At 41.4% G+C, this 25,004-nt stretch overlaps 1 protein-coding gene across 5 annotated transcripts in view; it reads left to right on the forward strand.

Annotated features, from left to right (window-relative positions):
• The window catches only part of LOC311501597 (focal adhesion kinase 1-like), a 40,937-nt gene extending 16,062 nt beyond the window's left edge, over positions 1-24,875 (forward strand). For 2 of the 5 annotated variants that reach the window (XM_084563517.1, XM_084563514.1), the window contains exons 10-34: positions 82-189; positions 854-971; positions 1,252-1,282; positions 3,072-3,136; positions 5,017-5,034; positions 7,363-7,419; positions 8,240-8,260; positions 9,900-9,997; positions 11,039-11,123; positions 11,210-11,310; positions 11,427-11,542; positions 11,827-11,927; positions 12,687-12,776; positions 12,916-13,120; positions 13,362-13,473; positions 13,577-13,651; positions 14,947-15,054; positions 15,526-15,624; positions 18,488-18,550; positions 19,098-19,137; positions 19,390-19,493; positions 20,825-20,980; positions 21,102-21,182; positions 21,836-21,921; positions 22,026-24,875. In XM_084563517.1, coding sequence (XP_084419643.1) covers positions 82-189; positions 854-971; positions 1,252-1,282; positions 3,072-3,136; positions 5,017-5,034; positions 7,363-7,419; positions 8,240-8,260; positions 9,900-9,997; positions 11,039-11,123; positions 11,210-11,310; positions 11,427-11,542; positions 11,827-11,927; positions 12,687-12,776; positions 12,916-13,120; positions 13,362-13,473; positions 13,577-13,651; positions 14,947-15,054; positions 15,526-15,624; positions 18,488-18,550; positions 19,098-19,137; positions 19,390-19,493; positions 20,825-20,980; positions 21,102-21,182; positions 21,836-21,921; positions 22,026-22,152 — 2,265 coding nt within the window. In that variant the 3' untranslated portion in view covers positions 22,153-24,875. Of the gene's footprint in view, positions 1-81; positions 190-853; positions 972-1,251; positions 1,283-3,071; positions 3,137-3,615; positions 3,855-5,016; positions 5,035-7,362; positions 7,420-8,239; positions 8,261-9,899; positions 9,998-11,038; positions 11,124-11,209; positions 11,311-11,426; positions 11,543-11,826; positions 11,928-12,686; positions 12,777-12,915; positions 13,121-13,361; positions 13,474-13,576; positions 13,652-14,946; positions 15,055-15,525; positions 15,625-18,487; positions 18,551-19,097; positions 19,138-19,389; positions 19,494-20,824; positions 20,981-21,101; positions 21,183-21,835; positions 21,922-22,025 lie in introns of those variants that run through there. The other 3 variants (XM_084563515.1, XM_084563516.1, XM_084563518.1) reach the window with 3 other exon arrangements.
• The last annotated feature ends 129 nt before the right edge of the window (positions 24,876-25,004 follow it).

Here is a 25,004-nt window from a genome sequence, read left to right on the forward strand (position 1 = left end):
CATGCACAGCCAGGATTAATACACTGTAAGATTAGCACAGTTAACATCGATTCTTTTATCTGCCCTTTCCTTTTTTTTCAGCCAACCCATCTAGCAAACTTTAACCAAGTCCAGTCCATCCAGTACTCGGCTATGGAGGAGAAGGACAGGAAAGGCATGTTGCAGCTGAACGTAGCTGGAGCTCCTGAGGTACTCCTGCGCTGTCTGTCTATAGTTCCCTTAGTAGTTTTCCTGTGCTCTTTTTTGCAACCTTCGTTGTGTAGACACTTCCTCAAATTGTCTTAACTACAGAAAGCAAGGTAGCGAATTTCTGCCGTCGTCCCAATTGAGGAAGTAGTAGTCAAATAGTTTATTCCTTGTACACAACCAGCGGAGGAGCACAAGAATAAAATGATGGAAGTGTTGTTATCGAGGTATTTTATATACAGAAAGAGACCCGTGATCTGTAATTTCTGCCATTACTTCTGAACTCTTTGCTTTAGATTTGTTGCGTTTAGATACACTGAGGTATTTTTCCACTGTAAGGAAGTTTTATTGATGTTTCAGTCTGGCCTTGAGTGGTAATAAACTGTCCTTAATGTTGCCTGGCTGTACCTGACAGGGATGGACACAGATATGAACATCATGTGTAGATTCTCTGTGATGTTTCTACTTTCAGAGGGAGGCTTTCAGATTACCCACTGATAAGAGTCTTTCAGTTTTATTGGCATCTGTAGAACTGGAGTGAAAGAGAGGAGTTTCCCTCCGTTGTAAGGCACGGCTGGAAACGAGTTTGTTTATGTTATATAGCATATGCGTCTTAGCAATAGTGCTCTCTGTAACGGGCTGTGTTTGTCTGTGTGTACGCGTGCAGCCTCTCACTGTTACGACGGCGTCCCTCACCAACGCGGAGAACCTAGCCGACCTGATCGACGGCTACTGTCGGCTCGTCTCCATGGAAACTCACTCTTTCATCGTCAGAGTTCAGAAAGGTAAAGTGTGAATGGTTTCTCTTCTTGTTAATAAACTATTAAAATATAACTTTGGAGAAAATTAAGTTGCTTAAATGAGTAAGACCTCTTACTTCAAACCATAAAACTACAGCGGGGTTTCTTTAGAACCACTGTTACACATGCTGGTTGTCTTTTAAATGCACCTATTCTCATCATGCATCCTTTATACTGTACACACAGCCACAACGTATTCATGTGTTGACTTATTATTGAGTGTTCATGCATGTTTTTGATGACGATGTATGCTTTTGTCCTCTAGAGGGAGAGAGAGCGCTGCCTTCCATCCCAAAGTAAGAATCGATCTTCTCCTGTTTTACTAAAACTCCTTACTTTAGAAGCTGTTTCATATCAGAGCTCTAAAGCCACAGATTTGTCATTTCTCTGGCTGTAGTACACAAAGATGTTATGTTACCTGTGTGAGGTGATTTACTTTTAGTGTTCGGGACCCTTAAAAAGCTCTTTTTAAGTTCAAATGACTGTCATTGTCAACTTTTTGACTGTCAGTATTTGAATCTGCAGGCCGCCTGGTTAACAATTATATAATTTATGCCGACATTAATGGCATTTAAATTCATGATTAATGCGGCTCTGTTTCAGAAAGAGAAAGAGGAAGAGAAATGAGTCAGACTCCACACCTTTGCTTGAGAAATCCCATCACAGTTCTTCTGGAGAAACAAAAAAGACTCAAGTTGTTCCCCTTTTTCAAGAATTTGATAACATGCAGGGACGTAACTGCTATATTTAGATACAGTCATTTTCCAGAGAAGCTGCTATTAGAAAAAGTACCTATTTAGACACTAGCAGTACCCAACGAGAAGAGCTAATGGCAGGTAATGTAAAATACTAAGTGCTGTATTAAGTGCATCTTTTGAACTCATGCTGGTAGATGTATTTAGACTTTTGATTCTACTGTTCAGGTTAGATCTGCTAGTTTCAGTGAGCATTCTCCTGATGGCACACAGATAAAAAATTTTCCTTGGTCTGAATTGTTCTCAATAACAAGGGGGGCGTTTAGAGATCAGGTGACGGCTAATTCACTAAATGACCCGAGCTGACAGGCTACATTTGATGTGGTTTAATTTGAAGTCAGTTGAGTTTGTCAGATTTTATGATGATTTAATTAAGTGTTTTTATGTTTATGTGTCTATTTTTGGTAATGTCATTTTGATTCCAAGAAGTTTCCTGGTAAAAACGATACATAACACAGGAAATAAGAGACTGTGTTTAATTATCACATCAGCAAACAGCAGGTCAACTGAACATTAAAAGACAAAAAATTACTAGTTTATTTAATCATAACCAAAATAAAGTCTTCTCCTCCGTTATTGGGGAATTATTAATAATTTATAGACCTTCCTGATGTCTTGTTTTCAAATATTTGAAGAAAATCTGATCAAAAACAGATGTTTCCTCTTCAAAATGAACATCAAGTGAACACCTGCGACGTGTCGAAATATTCGGGGGGGGGGGGACATGGGTATTTCCTGATTTCTCAACCTAGACTTCTTTGTATTTGTTTATCCATCATCATGTGTCACAGCCTGGATGTGACGTGTGTTCACATGTCAGTTGTTTAAATTCAAACACTAGCAGTTTTGCTTACTTTTGGTCAAATCTCTTCCCCTCTCTCTCTCTCTCTTTCCCTCTCTCCCTCTCTCTCTCTCTCTCTCTGTGCTTCTGGTCAAATAAGGAGATAAGTTTAGGAGCCAAATATTTTCCACTTTGGGTTTTTAAACAGTCTGGTTGTCTCCTCCTCTTTCCCGCTTTCCCTCAGTCTCTCCCTCTCTCCCTCTCTCTCTGCCCCGTGCCTCTCTTTCCCCTCTGCCTGTTGTGGTCTGTGATGTAAAGATAGTAGTAGAGCTCAGCTGACTCAGAAAACGAGACCACGTCAAAGAGAGGCACTTAATAGAAACAGTGAGGACCGGCTCAGAGACATGTGAAGAGGAGTTTCCATTCTTTTTTCTTTTCATGACATCTCCCCTTTTAAAACTCCTGATGTGTACACTAAGGAGAGTGAGATATTTTTGTCTTTTATTGGAGTTTTGTTGCCTAACTTACCGTCTTCTTCTTTTCTTCTAGACTGTCTAATAATGAGAAAAAGTTAGAGGCGGTCAGGAGTGGAGTAAGAGCGATCTCTGTCTCAGGTAAGCTACAAAATCACGCACACTAACTCACAATCAGCGGAGTTAGTGTGGTTTAGAGGAGCGAGATCAGCACTGTTCTTTCTACTCGTCTCATTGTTCTCCACTCTGCTGGGACATTCTCTCTCTCTCTTCTTTTTGTTTACTTCCTCCCCTCCTCGTCTTTCTCACATCTCCCTCCGCGCTCGCTCACATCATTCACTCTTGTTTCTTCTCTCACTCACCGGGTCCTCTTCTCCCCCCCCGCCCGCCCGCCCGGCTGGCTGAAGATCTAGTGACAGCGACGCCTCCTAAGCCAACCAAGGCGCGGCGTTTCCTCCTCCCCTTTGTCTTCTGTTCAGATTCGCAACCCAATGGTATCCCCGGCTCTTATTGGACAGTTAGTAGAGGAGCATATCCACAAAATTGTGATGTGGCGGAGGAAAATTCCTGATTTGACGGTCTTGCTTACTGGATCACTTCACATTAAAGGCACACAGGCAGTGAATAGAAGAGGAAGTGGCCCACAGTATGGATGTACAAGTTTTAATGTATGTGGGCTGTTTTAAGTGTTATCTGATCCAGAAAAAAAGCCTACAGTCAAAATATTGACTGAGCTTTGGCTTCTTGTTTTTTTTTTGTTTTTCTTAAGGAATTTTCTACATTTTTAAAAGGAAGCACTTTTACCCGCTGCATCACAATCTGCCCTTTTCTACTAAACCGTCTCCGTCCTCACCGCCTGGTTGGTTTTGACTTATCCAGACTTACACACACACACACGCACACATTTTAACCACAATAACTGGTTATGTGTTGCTGCATATAACCGCACCAATGCTCACAAAAAAAGCCTGGGACACAAAAAAAAAAAAAAAAAAAAGGACTCTGAAAGGAATCTCTTGTAAAACATGAGGCTTGTGTGTGTTTTTGATGCATTAATAATAGATTTTCTTACCCGTGTGCAGTTTGAACCAAGAGCAAGAGTCAACCTACTGACAGAGGCTGCTACGAAAAGATGTTTTTCATTTTCCTCACTTACTTTCTGCAGAATATTGCGAGTGGAAGCCCTTTGTGCTGACACACAGAGTAAAATTGTTATCTCAGGTCTCGGTTAAGCGCATGCCTTGCTGCTGAATTCAGCATAGTTTATAAGAGGTTAAAGAGCCTATTATTCCGTTTAAACTCGTTAAAGTGGCTTCACGCAGCCGATCGCTACTAGCGCAGTGATGTTGCTCTTGAAAACAGCAGCTGTACTGGAATGATTCACATGATGGATCTTATCGGATGTCGCGCTTTTCTCTGCGCGAACGTGCTGGATATACCAAATGTTCGGTGCGCGACCTCGTGTCTCCATCTGTGGCCTTGGCTGCAGTCATCAGTAGCTGGAAGGACTGCTCAGAAAAAAAAACTTGTGAATCTGGACCGCAGCTGTTTCACTGTTAAAACTTTTGGATCGTGCGACACTTGTTATTTGCTGCAGGCTCCGAACGTGAAACGCAGGCGTACGACTTCAAACTCTGTGCGTCGGCAGAGCTGCTAACCACGCATTAACTCATGCAGACATATTTTATTGAGTTCAAACGCTGCCTTGCATATTGTGACAGTTTTGTGCACTTTAAAGTATCTTCTTTGCATTTAAGGAACGAGTTAACTCTGCTTTTTTTTTTCCCCCTCATAAGATTTTGGAGTTTCACTAACCGCTCGCTGATTGTTTGGCTTAACATCTCCCATGTTGTTTCAAGGCTTGTCATGCTCTAACCTCTCTCTTCTCTCTCTCTCTCCCTCTCTTCTCCGCTCTGCCTTCTGCTTCTCTCTCTCTCTCTCTCCCCTTGTTACTGCCTCTGTCTGTCGTCCTCCTCCTCCTCTGCTGTCCCGTTTCCTGCATGCTCTCCTGGACTCTGCAGAAGATCTTAGTGGGGATGGTAAAGTTACGCTGTTGTTTATCAGTCTGTCTGTCTGTTCTTTCTTTTGTTGTCGTGCTCCAACGGCACACTGCACCTTCCTAAGAAAGGGCAGTGTGAGAGTGTGTGTGTGCGGATTGACGTTTATGCATGCATTCCTTCTTCTATAACAATAACTTTTGTGTGTGTTTGCTCTAGTATGTAAATGTAATGTGGTTTAGAAGGCCGTGATTATTTAACATGCTAGAAATATGATTGAATCATCAGTAGCTTTAACTGTCTATTAGCAGCTAGAGTGGCATACTGTTGTGTCTTTGTCTGTTCATGATTATTTTGAAATCAGATCAGCTCGAAATTTGACTCTCTGATTGTAACCACAAAAAAGTCTGAAATTGTAAATTAAGTGGTATTTCTCTTTAAGGAAGCTTCCTGCAACCGTTTCTCTCTCTCTCGTTCTTCCTCTCTCGCCCTCTCCTCGCACAGGCTTCACACACACACACACACACACACACACACACACACACAGAATCATGCACACGTGTACTCGCATACATTCGTGCACACACTCGAGCACACGCAGAGAGTAAAGTAGGGAGAGGTTTGCTGGATTCGAGAGCGGGTGCATTCCTGGCTATAATGGGCTAGCTAGATCGCGCACACACACTCAAACACACACACACGTTTTCTCTCCACCGAACGCAGAAATAGACCGAGTTAGACCAGGCAAACTTAGAAATGGTCATTTCTTTAGAACATATCCCAAACCACATGGGACTCAATATGCAGAGTGACACAAACAATGACCTCGTCGGTAAAAACGAACAGATCCGTTCAAATATGTTTTTAAGCTGCAGATTTATAAGCAAAAAGAAAAGCTGAAACCGAGTTGAACGTTAGAAAAACAACAGGAAGCTTTTCTTTGCACATATGGAAACGGTGATAAGCTTGGCTCAAATGTAAAAAAAAAAACTTTATTGAAGTAGGAATAAAGTGTTTTTCTGTTGATAAACACACTTTTATAAACTAAACTTATGTCAGTCACCTTCTGTTAAGACGCTGTGTTTATGATCAGTTAATCTAATAAAACACGTTTTTATTTGCAGCAAAGAAAGCACATAAAAGGTTTTTCTTTGCTCTGGTGTGAAACATAAATCATGCATTGCAGTGGTTTACTAAAACTCACGTCTGTTTGGTTGTAAGTTAAAGGTTTTCCGTTCCCTCTTCTCCTTGGGGCTGGTGCACATGTAACAACAACACAGAGAAAATCAGTTTCCCCTTTATTCCTCTTTCTTCCTCCACAGGTTAAAGATTAACCATAAAAGATGATTTAAACTTGAGCAGCTGTGGAAACAAACGTTAGAGGTGCAGATTTTAGCCGCTTGTTCTTGCTCCCAGTGTTTATGCTAAGCTAAGCTAACTGCCTACCTCATTGCAGCCATTTACGATACGCGAGTGTGGTCAATCTCATCTAACTCCCAGCACCAAAGCAAATAAACATGTTGTCCCCAGATATCCTTTTATAATATAATAGCAAACACATTTCAGAACCTGACTTCTTTAAACGATTAAGCCAGTAGAGAGTTTTCTCGAGAAAATCAGCCACAGGCTTTAGAAAAGGATTTCTGACAAATTTAGGGACACGTTCCCACAGAGCCTGATAAATCCCGAGCAGAGCTGCGAGGGGAGCGATCAGGACAGCAGATGTTTGACTCTTGTTTCCAACAGCTGAGTCTGCACACTGATTTTATTTTAAACACCACCATCTGGGTTGGATAGACGTGGTCCATCTTTCCTCCCCCCACCCCCCCACCCCCCCTCGCTGGCTCCCTTCCCCTCTCCCTGCCTATCCGTCTGATTCTGAACACATTCGAGCCTGAACACTACCATCTGCTTACATGACAGCTAGACTCAATATTTCCTTCTCCGTCTTTCTGGCTTGCCCAATTTTCGGCTAGTTTCTCTTTCTGTCTTTGTCTTTTTCTTTCACTCCTCCTCCTAGTCCTCTTCCTCCGACCGCCGCGGTACCTCCCTGCGATCCAGCTGCTCTCTCACAGACAGATATTCACAACACATGCTCAGCTGACGCTCTCTCGCCAAGTGTTTGTGTGTGTGTGTGAGAGGGAGAGAGAGAGAGCGGGAGAGAGGAGAAGGGTTTGCGAGGAGCTACGTGGGTGTTTGCTTTGCGCAAGAGTTAGCTTCATTAATTTATTTTGTGTAGCTCTGTTTCTGGCTGTTTGAGTGTATCAGGGAGACAACACGGTAAATCACTCATGTCCATGTGTGTCATATTGTTTGTGCTGCCTGTGTGTGTATTCTTACACTGTTTTATGTGTTTTTCCAATGTTACAGAGACTGATGACTATGCCGAGATAGTTGATGAAGAGGACACATACACCATGCCCTCCAGTGAGTCATTTATTCAGCCTTCTCCTTCGCTAAAGTGATTTCAGCTTCTGCTACACAAGACGGCTATTAAGTTACTGTTTCACTATTATTAAACTGTCAAATACCCACACTCTCATACAGATTTTGCTCTGCTACCTCGCACAACAAGCCAGAGAAATTGCATTAAACCACATTCGGTTAGGCAGCGACTGTCAAACAAACTCAAGCCAGTTTCTTGGTCTTCTATAAACAGCACAGAGACACTGGCTGGAGCCTTAACTCATGCTGTATACGTGTGGTTCATGAAAGCGCTTACATTACATCTGTCAGATTCATTCATATGCTGGTCAACATTTGCCTTTTCCTCCTCCTTTTTAATGTGGATGTTTTTTTGGCCCGTACTTGTATGTGTTTGATTTGCGTGGCCAGCTTTGAGACTGGACCGTGTTCTCCTTTTCCCCCTGCAGTCTTTTTTTTTTCTATCTTTCTGTCTTTATTTCTTTGTCTTTTTCCTTTTTTGACTCCTTCTTTCCGCAACTTCCCCTAATCAGACCTTCTGCAGACATATTTTCCTACTCTGCGTATGTATGTGTGTTCATGTCACACTGGCTGTTTTATGTAACAAAGAAGTAGATTTTAATCATTCTGTGGCAGTATCGCCTCAGTTTTATCTTCTTTATCGACTAAACATCAGATATAGAGAGAAGCGGGTTGTGTATTATTTTCTATATATGTGTGAGTGTGTGTGTTTCTGAGCTATTTTCAATCTTAAAGCAACTGTCTGGCTCTCCCCCCCTCTCTTCATCTCTCCTTCTTCCTCTTTCTCCCATCGCCAACACAGTGAGCTATGGAGTAGTCGAAGGTAAAACTACCTGCCTCTCTCTCGTTCTGTCCCAATACAATGCCTTGTGTTTCTGTTTTTCTTTGCCAGATGCTTTTACATTTGAAGTGCAGTAAGAGCAGGAGCAGGTGTTTTTTTTTTTTTTTCCTTGTCGGCAGGTGGGAGATAGATTTTGAAGTCGCTAGGCATCATCTTAAGATGTTTTCTGTCACCTGGCAAAGAAAAACACTCAAGGTGTCTTACATTTGAAATTGTTGTTGGTGTTTTTTTTTTGTATACCACAGATCTTCAAGGTGAATTCTGGTGTTAATGCAGACAGGGAGAGCCAATCCGTAAACAAAGCAAGATGCTACTTCATTAATTAGACTATGGGAGCATAAAATCTCTGCGCATATTCTCAAGCTTGCAGCATTTGTCTTGTTTATTGGCTTGGTTCTCGTTGCACCATCCTTTTGTCATGATATCTTCTATTCTCTATTTCTTCTTCTTTTTTTTTTTTTTTTTTAAATCTTGATTTACGGTCATGCTTATTTCTGTTCTCTGTGGGTTCTTTTATGTTTGAAGCAATTATTAATTTCCTGAAAGAAATTGTCGTACGCATTAATTGCCGTAAATCTTCTGTAAAGGAATGTGTCTGGGTTGTTTGTATCTGCGAGAATGCGGGTTGAGTCTAAATAGCAGCCCAACAGCTAATTAAACTTTTACAGGATAAGTTGCCGATGGTCAGCTTCCAGCTTAAACCTCTTGAACTCAGTTTCTCGTTCATTTTTTTTTTTGCTGCAGCTGCTTCGCCAGCTGACATTAATACACCTCTGCACAAAGTTTTCCCGACCTTTTCGTCAAGGAGGAAATGTTGATAGCCATAAATGTCAGGAGTCAAAATGTCAAAGCATGTGGTTGTCTGTTGCAAAACAAAGCGATTTCCTTCAAAATTCTTTTGGAAATACTCACTGAGTTTAAAAAGGTTACAGCAGGAACTGATCATATCTAATATAGTCCAGGTTCAGTGCATCTGTTCACTGTCAACACTTACATCCAGGCCCAGTGCTCTGCTGTGTAGATATGGGCTCATAATATTAACATGCACTGGGTCCTCCAGGTTTTTATCTCGGTTAATCTTTTATTCAGACCTACTTGTTTATGTGTTTCCCTGCAGCTTTCTTTTCACTAAGTCAGCACAGGAAGAAACAGAAAGGACAATGGGACTCTGGTGTGCATGTTGTTGAACCTCACATTCGACTGTTTTACTTTATGTTGGTGTGTTTGCAAAGTTGTGTTACGGAGTGCATGTGAAGTACACGTCGGTCATGTTAGAGGTGTTAGAGGTGGACGAGACCTTGTATTTCAAACATTGTTCAAAATGTATTTGCCTATGTTGTTGTCGGTGTATTTTAGTTGTTGCATTGTTGCCAGTGGATGGGGCTTACCTAAAAGGACGACTATTTGATTGCCGGAGAGTTAGAAATCATTTCTTAAAGCTATTGCATATTTTTCCGTTGATTAAAAAGCCCCATTCAAATATTTCTGTCCTGCTAAGCCCCGTCCACGTGGTCAAAGAGGAAGCATGTCAGAAGTCATAGAGTTTTCCCAGTAACACAGCAGGTTAACGTTACCTATCTCTTGTTTTTTCTCATCTTTTCTCGTTCTCCCTCCCTCTCAGCGCGGGACTATGAGATCCAGAGGGACAGGATAGAGTTGGGTCGCTGCATTGGAGAGGGTCAGTTTGGCGATGTACACCAAGGAGTCTACAACAGTCCAGTATGTCTCTCTCACACACACACACACACACACCTACACACACACACACACACACACACAAAGCCACGTTTTGTATATTTATTAGTTGATTTACTCAACTTTATTTAAATCTGTGGAAATTATTGAGGACTGTTTTTGTAAAGTGTTTCCAAGAAAGTGCAACATAAAATTTAAAGCAGTTGTCCCAAATTCCCAGTGTCCCGTCTTGCTGTTAGATGCTTAGAAGAGCATCTCTATCTATACATCAACTTTTGTCGGTGGAAATGGGTTAAGCAGAGTATTCCAGACGTCCCTCTCTGTAGGAGCTTTTTCTACCAAATCATGAGGAATCCCAACGCGTTCCCAGGCCAGATGAGGCATGTAATCCCTCCAGCAAATTCTGGGTCAATCCCTGGGGTCTCCTCTCAACTGGCTGTGCCCAATAAATCTCCATGGGAAGTCAACCTTCCTCAACAGATGCCTGAGCCACCTCATCTGGCCAAGTCTGTACTCCATATCCAGAGGTCCTAACCCTACCTCTAAGCCTGAGCCCACCCGCCCTACGGAGGAACTATTTTCGGCTGCTTGTATCCGCGATGCCGTTCTTTCAATCAGTACCCCAGCTGTGTGACCATGGGTGAGGGTTGGAACAGTTTTGTCTTGCGGCTCAGCTCCCTCTTCACCTCAGAGGTCCAGTAAAATGGCTGCAGTAGTGGTTACGCCTCCATGTAGGTCCAACACCTGCAGCACAAGGCAATGGGATAGGGCCAACATTTTCATTTAGAGTGGTCATCGGTAATAAATCTTAGGGCGCTGGGATTAGTTAAGGTTTCCTAATGGAGGCTGAGGCACTTCTATAAATAACATCACCATAATCCAAGGCGAACAAGAGGACAGCCAAAATTGTTTCACTTCCTATTGAACACAGCTTTTCTTTTGGAGAGTGTATACTCACTACTAATGCATAGATGCACAGTATATTCTGACTAAAGTGTTTTAAAAAAGCTGTTATTCTGTGATATTGATACCAAACAACTAACTTGATTACTGTGTCTTGTGCAGGACAAACCTCCGCTACCTGTCGCCATTAAGACCTGTAAGAACTGCACCTCAGACAGCGTCAGAGAAAAGTTTTTACAAGAAGCATGTAAGGTCTCACTCACAAGGTGTTTGTATCAAGGGCCACTGATGGATTTTAACTGAATACATAATGAGTGTTTGTGCTCCTTGCAGTGACAATGCGTCAGTTTGACCACCCTCACATTGTTAAGCTGATTGGAGTGATCACAGAGAACCCAGTGTGGATCATCATGGAGCTCTGTACTCTTGGAGAGGTACATAATTATGTCTGTCCTTAAAAACGGTAATTTCCATCGTCGTTGTGTGTACCACACTGTACGTACCTTGTGTAAAACTGTGTGTGTTTGTGTTCATTCTCCTCTGCCTGTAGTTGCGTTCGTTCCTTCAGGTGAGGAAGTACAGTCTCGACTTGGCCACGCTTATTCTGTTTGCCTACCAGCTCAGTACAGCGCTGGCTTATCTGGAGAGCAAACGCTTTGTACACAGGTAAACACACACACCGAGAAGATTAGGAATCTGACTGCACACACTGCATTTGGGTCTTTCTTATTGTCTGAGATGATCACATGATCACATCGTTTAAATAAATACACATTTTCAATCAATTGCAAGATTATTTGAGGCCAGTATTTGTTGCATTTATTTCTTACCTAGTTCAGATCATATAATCATGGGCATGTGGTTACAGAAAGGTGTTCTGACACAGTTGGATGTTTTAGGATTCAGGCCTATGTAAGTACAGCCTTTGTTTTTTCTTTTTCTTTTTAAAGGGACATTGCAGCCCGCAACGTGTTGGTCTCTTCAGTCGACTGCGTGATGCTCGGAGACTTTGGTCTGTCCCGATACATGGAGGACAGCTCTTACTACAAAGGTAGTGAAACAACTATACAGTGTACAGAACATCTACATGCTACGTTTACATGAACAATACTTCTTCAACTGTTTACATGTACACTATAGACAAAGTTCTGATAAGATATATGTGTTTACAATCACCAGTGTATATCGAAATATAACGTATGCCCATTGTGAGCGTAGAATGAGACAGAAATATAACTGAAGAAGACTTTTATGGTGCTGATGGCCAAGATGGACCCACATTTCAACGTTGCTGTTCACATTAATTCTGGCTTTGTTCAAATTTTAAAACACTTGTTTAAGCAACTTTTCATTTCGCCTCATGTTTGCCTCATATTGGACAAATGTTTGCTGAATTAATGTGTTTATTCCAACCACAGTATTAAGTATTTTCATGGTTATTATTCACTAATACTTTTTCTATTGAACTTTTTGTCGTGCAAACGTTTCTAAAGCTTTACTCTTTAGTTTATAAGTCCTTGCTTATAAATGGATGCATTCAATTAAACGCTGCATACAGAAACTTCTTTGTTTTGCTCTCCCACTCGGAATAGAAAATAACATAGTAGGCAGTTCTGACCTGAGATCAGTCAGTAGTCCTAGTCCTGGTAGTTTCGCCTGTACTTTGCCACCATCTACTGGTGACATCAGGTTACTTCAGTCACCTGTTAAACCTGTCCAATCACGCTCTCCCTCTCGTAGTTTAAATTCCTCTACAACCCAGTAACTGAATCTACCTCAGAGGTAATTTCTGTTTATTTGTGTGTTTCAGCTTCTAAAGGAAAACTTCCAATCAAATGGATGGCCCCCGAATCTATCAACTTCAGGAGGTTCACCTCTGCCAGTGATGTGTGGATGTTTGGTGAGTAAAGTTAGTGATTTGCATCAGCTGGTCGTCATCTAAGAAAAGATTCTCTACCATATATGCACGTGTTTTATTTCATCTCTCATTTTCAACCCTAAACAACTCAGCCTCTGTGTGTTTGTGTCTTTCTCTGTAGGTGTGTGCATGTGGGAGATCTTGATGTTCGGCATCAAGCCCTTCCAAGGAGTGAAGAACAACGACGTGATTGGCAGGATAGAGAACGGCGAGCGGCTGGCTATGCCTCCTCAGTGTCCGCCCACCCTCTACAGTTTGATGACCAAGTGTTGGTCGTATGATCCCAGCAAGAGGCCGAGATTCACTGAACTCAAAACACAGCTCAAGTAAGAAAGTGAAAGTGTTCCTTTTATTGACATAAACTACACTAAAGGTCTTTTTACTAATGCTAATGTAATGGATACAGTACTTCAGTAGATGCTACAGTCTAGTAATCTACGTAGCCCTTCACATTTAAAGATTAATGGATAGATATAGTTTGTAGATTTATTTTTTTCTGTACTAAAATACATAACCATGTCGTTAGGGATTTTTTCCGTCTGCTAATGTTATATTACATTTCTCCAGCACCATACTGGAAGAAGAGAAGCTTCAACAGGAGGAGAGACTTCGAATGGAGATGAGGAGACAAGTCACAGTTTCCTGGGACTCTGGAGGTTCCGATGAAGCTCCGCCTAAGGTATGACTGTTTTTCCTTCTCACTGTTGTGTTCCTTCCTCCTTATTTTTTAATGTTTCAGTTAACTGTTTCGGTTAACCAACTGTTAATCTTTCTCTTTCCAGCCCAGTAGACCGGGTTACCCTAGTCCTCGCTCCAGTGAAGGCTTCTTCTCCAGCCCCCAACACAACCACTTCCCGGTAAACACACAGAAACGCACAAACATAGGAAAGCATCTTTAGCACTGAGGAAACTGTGCTCCCCTGTCCCTTCTCACTCAGCAGATTTTAATCTGTTAGGTGGTAACAGCTGCGCTGTGCAGAGTTACAGAAAAGCACTTACAAGACCAAACAAAATGTAATATATTCTGAATCCTTTAAAAAGGAAAACTTCTTCTTGTTTAAGAAAAATAACTTCATTCCTACAGGGTTTTTTCACTTTCTTTCTTTTCCTACTTAGTGTTATAATTTAAGCTTCAAATATTCACTATAATTGTTTGCAGAACTATAAAAACTTTACAAGACTGTTGCACTGAACTGCTGTGCATGATAAGCAATTGCATGATTCACTTGTTTCCCAATCCTGATAATCTCCAATTTTTTTCTTAGATACAAAAGATCATTGCAGAATAGCAATCAGCTCCTTAAACCCATTTGAGAAAAGGCATACAGTTAAAGATTTTATTTAATCTTAAATGTCATAAACAAAGCCATGAATTAAACACGTCTGGTCCGGGTTCTGTTAATCACAATCCTTAAATCAAATCGGTTCCAGTCCGAGGCTGAGCGGCATCAAAGGCCAAGCTAACAAACCCGGTGTTAAGTCTGGGTTAACTCAGACTGTCAGGCAGACGCCGAGAGCGTGTGCTCCGTGTGTCAAGAGAAAACGAGGGAGACTTTGAGCGCACTCATTCTCCTCCTCATAAACCGAGCAGACAGCAGGCATTTCCTGTCAGTGCTGAAAGCCACTCACTCATGCACTTACACACTCAAATCAGAGCCTCTCTGCAGCTCAGATGGCAATGAGCTGCTCTCTCTGTCGTCCTTATGAGGAATGCATAATTCTAGCTGCTATTTAAGTCCAACTTGATCATATCATAAGTTACAATAACATCTCTGTAGTTTTGTATGTATTACACTACACATTGAGTTTTAAAGTGCTCCACAAGGACTCTCACTTTGTATTTAATGGAACCGATTGATCACCCACAATAATTCTTGGAAGCGTCGTTCTGTGTATTTGTTCAAAAAGAAAACGAGGGAAACTTCTCAAGGAAGATTTCTTCATTTCTGATAATGTTTATCTTAATGTACATTTGTATGTAGCTTGTTGTGCCCTAGATAAAAGCTTAAATCTTCCAGTCATGAAAAGAGCAAACAGGTATTGTGCTGTGTATTTATGATAAAAGAGGAGCAACTTGACAATGTGTGTTCATTCGTGCCTCACTGATAGTTTTTATTTCTGCATCTCTGTCTCTCAATCTGTCCACCTCCAGCCTTCAGCCCATGGTGGCGTCGGAGGGGTAGGAGGCAGCTACCCTCCCGCTGATTCCTGGAACCAGCACAGACCTGAACATACGGCACTGTGGAGCCCGAACATGGAGGTACACTCACACACACACAGAAACACAGAAACCACTCGGATGCCATTCATTGCTGAAATCTTCCGGTCTTAAATCCCAGTGTCAGAGCTGCGTAATTCAAAGCTGCGTGGTAAAGGAATGGTAAAGGAATTTAACTTGACATGAACTCTCTGCAATTTCCCCATTGTGGGACGAATAAAGGTTTTTCTTATTCTTATTCTTAAGGGCTTGTTGTTTTTTCAAGCTGACCACGGAGTGCCCCATGCAGGAAGAATCAAGTTACAGCAATCACAAAATATTAAACTTCACCCTTGCTAATGTTTTTATTAGCTTAGAGTACAGAATGTGTTTCGAATAATGCTCCATCGTCATTAAATCAAGATGACTGAGGTGACTGTGTTGAACCCTGTTTATGCCTCCTCTGCATTTTAATAATAAAAACGGTAAAAGAGCAACAGTTCACATTTTAATACGTGCGCGTGTTCCCTGCAGGAACCTGGATGTGTCGGTCGGATGGAGGAGCGGCTGATGATGCAGCAGCAGCAGATGGAGGACGATCAACGGTGGCTGGAGCAGGAGGAGAGCTTCATGGTGAGTACACACTAGCACAGACTTATCTGTGTATAAACTACTTTGTTTTTGTCTGTGGTCAGCTGCCACGTTATGGGCAAAGCACCTCCTCTGGTATCCACCCTCAAAGCTATTTTTCAGCCTGGTTACTCCAGCTATGTGTCTTCTGAAGACTTTGCGCTCGGTACATCCACTGAAAAGATTAGAAAACGGAACATGAACGTTTGATGAACATTTTTGTGGGTTTAATCCATTTCAAGAGAGGAACTTTAAATACAGGCCATAGGCTACTGTAGTTTAGTGCAAAGGAGTCTACCGTGGGTTGGTTGCCCTAGTAACCCTAACCCAGCACTGTGTGATGTGTACATGCTAGAGGAGACGAATGAGTCAATAGTGTTCATGTAATCGTCTTTCCAGGAGATTCAAAACAGCTTGTTATCAAACGCTGTGGTCGGAATGCTTCCCCTTTAAAAAATATTATTACTTAAAAAGTGTCACAAGCCATTAGCTGTCATTTCAAAAACAAATAATGGAGATGTAGAGGTAAAATGTTGCATTAGCTCTGCACTTTTTTTTTTTTTTTCAGTAAAACCTCGTTGTGTGTTGTTGTTGCCAGATGAGCTGCAGAATATCTTTTTCAGATTTGTGAGCTGGCTCAGTTGTGCGTGGTTTGATTTATCTCATCAGACACTGAAACGTGCCCAAAAAGAGCTTTTTGCAAAACAAGTCTGTTTTTCTTCTCTGCTCAGGTCAGAGTGTTTCTCTCTCCCCTGTTTGATGGGCTGTTCGCTTCTTTGGGCCAAATGTAGGAGAGCTGAAAGTGGGAAAGAGAGCAAGAAAAACATATGTGATTGATGAATGGTGTCACCTCTCTTTATCTATCACCTTTCTTTTAGATATGCTCAGATTACCCACATACACTCAGCAGACTGAACTGCCGGTATCTAATTTGCTCTTTTGCAATGGTGTAGATTATTTCTAGCCTTTATGCATCATGTGCTTCCTTTTGTAAATATCTGACTTTAGATCCCTGCAGACAACTCAAGAATCTTCCACATCACAACGTCATTAATAAAACACCACATTATTTGACATCTTACATTAACAATCAACCACATTCTTGACCTTTGATAATTCTTGACCAAAGAGCGAATACTGCCCGGGGAACCACCGTTTTAACTCACTCGCATGTCACTTCATACAAACATTAAGATCTGTGTGGTGAATTCAGAGTCCCAGCTGATCATGGTTTTATGGCTTCTTGCTTCTGAGAATTGAGCTTAAAGCAAAGTAAATATCACTGACCATCAGTTATGACACTCAGATGATTGAACCTCAATGAGAACGAATTATTTTTCAAGGCAGTGTGGCCATGTAGTTGTAGTTTAAAGCAGACAATATAATCCAAAATGCATTTATAGGCCAGTTGGATTAGCAAGGACCATTCTAACATGCATGGGCTAGTGTTTCTTTTACTCCTAGTAGTATGTGTAATCAAATGGGCACTATTATAAGATCCTGCTACTTTTTTCGAGCTGTTATCAGAATGGTGTACTTCTAAGTTGTTCTCAATATTTTCAGTCACATCACCTTCAAAATTTCAATCACATGTGCATTTGCAGGAGCCTTTATTTCAAAGGGACAACAATGCGGCAGGTGTAGGTTAAATCCTCCTCAAATTACATTGATAGATGGTGTGGTAACTTGATAGTCCTTCTACACTTTGATTTAAATGCTCTTAATATGCCATGTGTCATGAAGCCTCGGCCAAACTTATGGAGCTTGATGACAAACAGCATTTGTTACATTCTGTGTGCTGTGACTCTCCTCCCGAAGCACATTTACTGGTGAAAATAGTAAATCTAGCTTTTGATTTATGAATCAACAGGAGAGTGACAGCAAAGAGAAAAGCAGAGAGAGACAAGGAACGTCACAGAAGAGGACAGAGGGAGGGAGAAAGGAAGTGGGATTGGCAAGACCAGTGGAGAGGGAGGAAAGAACGAGGAGTCAGAGAGAGAGAGAGAAAGAAAGAAACAGAGGGAGATGCAGAGAGATGGAAAGAGTGGGAGGGAGAAACAGAGAGAAGAGTGAGGCGGTTCAATCTTTTCTCTCCAGGATTTTGTCTCTGTGGCTCAGTGGAGCTTTTCGTCCTCTGGAAAAACTTTTCCTCTGCCTGTCTTTTTCCTCCCCCTCCATTCCTCTCTGACTCCATTTTGTCCCTTTCTTGCAGTTTCTATCCTTCATTCCTGTTTTTTTTTTTTTTTTTTTTTTATCAGTCTTTCTCTCTATGCTTTAAGCTTTTCCATTTTCCGATTCTCTTTTTTTATTACACCTTCGGCCCCTACTCCACCCGTCTTTCTTTCGATGGCCTCCACTCTCTGCGTTCCTCCTCCTGTCTTCTTCAGCCTATACTCTCCCAGGATGCATCTCTTCAAGGCGTGCTTCACCAAAACGGTACTGAAACAGAAAGAGAGAGATGGAGCTGGAGTTGTGCTTGCTTTGAGTAGATGTGGAGGAAAGTTTTTTATGCTATCGTCGATGCCGTCGAACGTTTCAGTTGTGACGTTATCTCTGTGTAAAGGGTGTGCTGCTCTTCTTCCTCACTGACCTGAAGATGATGGGGATTTTGTGAAGTAGTGTAGATGGAAAAACTAAAACTACTGGTCGCTTCTGGTGCATTTCTCTCTTGGAGTGTCATGGTTGAAATAGAAACAAATGTTTGTATCCTGCAGGATTCAAGTTAATTAAATATTGTTGATGTTTTTTGGTTTTTTTTGTGAATGCCTTTGTGATTTTAATTTAATCTAATGTCTTGTCATTGTGATACTTCTACATGCATCCTTAGTTTTTCCATATAATTTGCATGTTTTTGTCTTCCCTGTAGAAGACAGAGTCCAGAAACAGCAGAGGAAGCATCGACAGAGAGGACGGCACGCTACAAGCACCGGTCAGTTTCTCCATTTTGCTGAAAAGAAAAATGCTCAGGTCAAACATAGGTGAAGTGCAGTTGGACAAATGCTAAGAAAGAGAGGAAGCGTCGGAGAGGTTGTCGCAAAAGATGAGAAAGTCTTGCAGAAAGCGAACTAGACAGAGGCAGACGGACAAAGAGAGAGGAAATGCAGACACTGGGGGAAGAGGAGAAAGTATTTCTGTCTGTGTGCCATGAAGGGCACTGCCTACATACCAACCAGTCGACCACAGAGGACTCATGGGAACTTTAAACCCAGTAGCGACGCACATTTACTGTAAACAAAGGTTTATAAGAGCCCGACATCTTCAGCCTGATCATCTCTCCACAGCAAAATAGTGACTTCTGTGAGCATGAATGAGTATTTTATCTTGGGAAGTCAGTCTTATATTTACCTTCTGGTTCTAGTGATGTTTATTCCCCTAATCAGAGAACTTTCTTAAAGCTTTCTTACTATTTAGTTGAATGTCTGTCCTAACATAAGTTGGCTAATGTTAACTTTATGTGTGGGTTTGTCTTTGCACAGGGTGGAAGCCAACACATCTACCAGCCAGTAGGGAAACCAGGTGAGAGAACTAGCATGTTCACATACTTAGTAGAAGTAATTTATTGATTTAGAGTAACAGGAGCTTACTTTAAACTACTCTATACAGTTGTGTATTTCACTAAAAACTACAGTAAAGCTCTTAGAAAGTCACAAATTGTACTCTGTAAAGCAGTAGAGTGGATTTTATATATACTTAGTAGTGTGCTTGACACTGCTTCGTGTGTCTATCATCATGCATCATGCTTCAGCGTACCATACTTCTATTTTCCAGAGCATGTGGCTCCTCCCAAGAAGCCGCCTCGTCCCGGAGCTCCTTGTCAACTTAGCAACCTGGCCAGTCTCTCCCCAGTGGACAGTTACAATGAAGGGGTCAAGGTTCGTAATCTCAAAAAAACATGACACATTAAAAATAAAGATCAGAATTATCTTTTTCCATTTCCACTTAACAGAAGTCTTTCGTAATATATTACCTTAATTTGCACGCTTGGTTTGGACTTTCTCATTCAGGCATATTTTGATTTGACTTTATGGCATTGTGCTGAAGCGTTTGCATGCTGTGCCATGTCATGCTTTGCCTGTGGTGAGCTTTGGCCTAATGTTCTGTCCCTCTTCTCTCCCCCTCTGTTACTAACATCCATCCATCACTCCTTTAACACCCTCACGTCTTGTTCTTATTCCAAATTCTCCTTTTCTGACCTGTTACTTCATGCCTCCACCATGCAACACTCCCCCCCCTCTTCACACAAACCCCTTTCCTTTCAAACCCTCATCTATCCAACCACAACTCCCTGTCCTCCCCACACATCCTCCCCATAGCCGTGGAGGGTAAGCTGATCTGTGTGTGTCTGTTATCATAGTGGAGTTAGTTAGCTGCTAGTGATCATCAGTTTCTTTATCTTTATTTTTCTTCACCAGAGACAAAACAGAAAAGCGTTTTTGGAACCTCTAGTTACATGTTAATGGACAAGTGGTTATATCTGGGTGAAATAATTCAATCTTTCTTTCTGGTGAAGAAAAACAAAGCTAAAGTGTCTGATTGATCATAAATGTTGTAGCAAAGATCAGTAGATTAAACTGTAGTAAACAGTTTGTCTGTCTGTTGGTGCATATTTAGATATATGTTAAATTAATCATATCATTAACTGATTATAGGTTTGGTGCAGGAACATCAATGCAAACACTGCAGAAATTCTACTAACATCACAGATAGTCTTTATGAGAGACCTGTTTTTATTCACAACTATTTACTTAGTTTTTTTTTTTTTTTTTTATCCAGATTGAAGGGATGAATGGGGCTTTCTAGCTTAATTTAATTAATCGTGCACCTTAACTGCTGCATCACACTATTTAAAGTCAAATTTCTATCTTTGCAAACTATTAATTTAACCTGCTTTAAGTGATTTTGTTTTTATTGCATAAAAATCACTTAATGCTGGTTGAGTTTGTCACTAAACAATCAACCTGTACTAACAACACTGTGGTAGTATTTAGCATGTAGCAATAAATGCATGTGGATTTGTTGGCAAATGCCGCCACCTTGTGTTGGGTCTGTGTAACTGCAGTCACTTACACTGACCACAGCAGAAGAAAAGAGCTGTGAGCAGTTTGAGTGACGACCAGCTACAAGAAATTAAATTAAAATAAAAATATTTATTGAAATAAATCTGGGTAAATCTGACGGTCGTACTCCCGGTCTCTTGGTGCAGCTGCAGCCTCAGGAGATCAGCCCACCACCCACGGCCAACTTGGATCGCTCCAACGACAAAGTGTATGAGAATGTGACCGGACTGGTTAAAGCTGTGATTGAGATGTCCAACAGGATTCAGCCCGCTGCACCAGAGGAGTACGTGCCCATGGTCAAGGTAGGATTCACATCCTCAGCAGCTTTAACTGTCGCTTAAGTTTTCTGAAAGAAGATATACCAAAACAGGTTTAAAAGTACAAATTATATTAATGTGAATATGTGTTCATGTATTCTGACAGGAGGTGGGTTTGGCTCTGAGGACTCTACTAGCGACTGTGGACGAGACGCTTCCTGTGCTGCCAGCCAGCACACACAGAGAGGTAAACTAATACTTGTACAAATAAAATAATAATAATAAAGTGGTCATGGCTGAATTCTATGTCACTACTATGTTGTCAGACACCTGAATAGAGCTAAAGGGACCCTAACGTTAGTCTGAGCTTTAGAGGCCTTTACTCAGGTTGATATTAGGAGTTCAGCTAAAGTCACCACACTTTATAAACCACACTAAAAATTATGAAGATGCTCCTAAGATGCAAGGAAAGTGAGATGGATGGGATGAAAATGCCGAAGCTGTCATAAGGCCAATAAGTTAAAACGGTTGTGTGCACCGATCAGCTACAACACAAGTCCAGTTCCGATGCTCATGTGTCCACTGTAGGCGCTTTTGGCAAGTGGACATCCTGTCTGTAAATGTAATGCACTGTTTAGTCTGACACCTTTGAGTCTTGGCTTTCTTGGACCACTGCAGACTGGGAACACCCCACAAGAGCTGCAGTTTTGGGGACGCTCTGACCCAGTCGTCTATCTCAACAATTTGGTCCTTGTCGAAGTTGCTCACATCCTTCCACTTTCTACATTTCTGCTTCTACCATCAGCTTTGAGAATAAAATGTTCTCTTGCTGCCTATATCCCACCCACTGACAGCAGCCTTGATAAAAAGATAATCAGTGTTCTTCCCATCTTCCCACAGATTGAAATGGCCCAGAAGCTGCTGAATTCAGATCTGGCAGAGCTGATAGCGAAGATGAAACTGGCCCAACAGTACGTCATGACAAGGTAGGGACATGTCATAGATGTTTTCATCATCATCATAATTTCACTGTTTCAGTTTAACATCAGCAGTCACATTATAACAAAAACGGTTTCTGTTTTCTGGACAGTTTACAAAAGGACTACAAGAAACAGATGCTAATGGCAGCTCACGCACTCGCAGTCGACGCCAAGAACCTGCTGGACGTCATCGACCAATCACGGCTCAGGATGATCAACCAGACCCGCCCACATTAGCCCAGGATCTAATCAAGCCAGAGGTTTCTGCTGAAGTAAATGGAAAAATACAGGACAAGGGAAGAAGAGCGGAGAATGTGATGGATCTTGGCCACCTACTAAGAGATATCTGAAATCAAGGAACTGACGGGACAGCAGACTTCTCCTCCCTCAAACATTTACAGCTTCCTTTCTCTCTGGAAACACTAATGTTTCGGTCAGTGTTGTGTCGTTTTGTACTTAAGTTGCGTCGTCGGCTTTCGCATCCAGAGATAGCGCTCTTCTCTCTCATCGCGTATCCTCAAAGATCTTTTTTCTTTTTCTTTTTTAAAGATCACACATTACTCTTTTCTTTTTTTTTTTTTTATCTGAGGAAATCAAATACAGGTTTCGCTTGAAGGACTGCGCAGGTATTTTGATGAATGGACGCACCAGTAGAATTTGCCACACGACGAACACATACGCAGGATGTAACAACTGGAACTGAAGAGCCAGCACGAGGAGGATAATGAAGATGATTTCATTTCATGTCATTGTTTAAACATGCTTTTATATCATTAATTATTATTATTATTGTTTTCAGCCTTGCAGTTTCTGTTCAGTCTTCCTCTCATGAGCAAAAATGATTCCTTTACAGCTGCTCATAAATCTTTTTTTTTTGCCCCCTCCCCCTCTCTAGATCTCAGGCACAGAGAGATGGTATAAATTCTGAAAAACCAACTAAATGTCTTTTTATGGAAAAAAAAAAAAACCAAAACATATATATAAAAACTGCCACAGGCCACTTTTTAAGTTAACGTACATAGTAAATATATGAAGAAGCTCACGTTTCTGAGGCATGTGAATTATGGAGCGGGATGGAGTGGAGGGGACAGAGGTGGATGAGAGTTTTTAATTTACAAAGGAGGTGCTAATTATGAAATGCAGCAGGTCGTCCTGTGCCAAATGAAACTGCAATTGATTAAAAAAGGAACATTTCACCTAAAATGCTCTGATATTGCTCAACTCTGTAACATAAAGCTGTCAGATTTCACTCGAAAGAAAGAAAAAAAACAAAATCATGACGGTTGTTACTTGCTGTGTGTATTGAAGCCACGCATATTGTCGCAGCAGTCGGGTTGTTGGTTCCTAGTCATCTTTACAATACGCAGTACAAGCTCTTTGTCTTTCATTTTAGTCGATCCAGGAATTTAACTTTCAGGGAGTAGAAATAAAATTGGTTTCAGTTTTATTCACAAGTGACGCGACTGAAATTTAATTGGAGCCCAGTCTTGATTTATTTTAAACTCGTATCTAGACCAGGAGCCGTTACACACCCAAGAAACATTCAGCTCCAAACTATGGGTTGTGACCACAACGGAGCCCTATTTATGGGATTTATGATTTTAAACATCCCACATCCTGTTTCCTTCCCCCATCTTTCTACCTTCCTCCACTGGAGTTTATTTATACCTTTTATTCCCTCTCCTCTTCGGCTTTGCCACAGTAAATGTCTCTCTCTGTTATCGATCCTTTCCTTCGGCTCTGTCTTCCTCTTCCTCCTCCCTCTGATTCTCTTGCTGCTCCCTCTTCCTGTGAGGTGAGCAGTCTTCTCAGGAAGGAGACATGTGTACAGTTGCTAAACCAAGCAAATAAAAACACTGTTATTATTAAAATGCATTGGTATTTTGTGAGTCTGTCCCTCAATCTCATTCTTATCTCATTGTTTGAGAACATCTTATATCGTTATTTATGACAGCTGTAAACTCATCCGTTTATTTTTTATTAAGGTATATAGTTCTGCATAATTAGGGGCGTGGTCGCCTTGAGTGACAGGTGACGGGTGGTAGCTGTCAGAGGTCACGAGCCGCTAGCATCGGTCTCTCTGCTAAGTCCTCACCTGAGCTAATGACAACTTTTCTTCCGAGTTTGAGGGTTTGGTGCATTTTTAAATACAAATAACACTTGTCTGCTATTGCTACAGTTACAAGCGGGACAAAGAAGAAATGTGTCCTCGACTTTGGTAAGTTCATTTAGATTTTTATATATGTTAGCTGTCTGTGGCCAACGTAACTAGCCCGGTAGCTAAAGTTAACTAGCTAATTAGCAAGCTAATGGGTTAGCCACATGTTAACTAACAGGAGCTGGGCACGGTTATCAAACGTCATATAGGAGTGTTATAATTATAATACTTTTTAATAAAATTTTTCGAGTTGATGATGGAAAATGTTAGTCCACCACTAAAGTAGCTGACGTGTATGTCCCGTTGACGTTGACATGGAGGGGGTGGAGCTTATGACCTATAGAGAGCCGAAGTCCCGCCACCCTACTTCCGGGTTATGGGACCTATCTTTCGAAAAAATATGAACGGCAGTCTATGGAGAGATCATAATTATTTTCTGGTCCCGATCGAATTGTGGCATGAATTTCACATATGATGTGTGTGAATTTAAAAGATAATTTTTCACGTCAAGAGATAAATTATTTGACGTAAATAAGCTGAACAACATTAGGTTTTGTATGAGATCGCTTAGTGAACTACATCTCTCGAGAGATCCCTAGAGAACTATGGCTGTCTCCTTGTTGAGCTTTACCGTCTTCTTCCAGGACGAAGGCAGAAGCATCAAACGAGGTGAAAATCATTATAAATCGGGTCATGTCGAGAGCTGTAGTTACACGAAGGGAGTTCTGGTCGGTTCTGTACGCGCCAGCATGCGGGATTTGTATTTCGTTTAATTACGTATTTTCCATAGCGTTTTCCTTAACTATCTTGCGACAAACTGTGACATTCTTGACATGTAAAATCATTTTTTATTCTGAAAAACAACATATGTATAATCCAAGGCACAAGTCGATCGGGACCAGAAAATAATTTATCTTTCGCCATAGACTGC

This window comes from Chelon labrosus (assembly GCF_963514085.1).
Source record: "Chelon labrosus genome assembly, chromosome: 16".
Taxonomy (NCBI): Eukaryota; Metazoa; Chordata; class Actinopteri; order Mugiliformes; family Mugilidae; genus Chelon; species Chelon labrosus.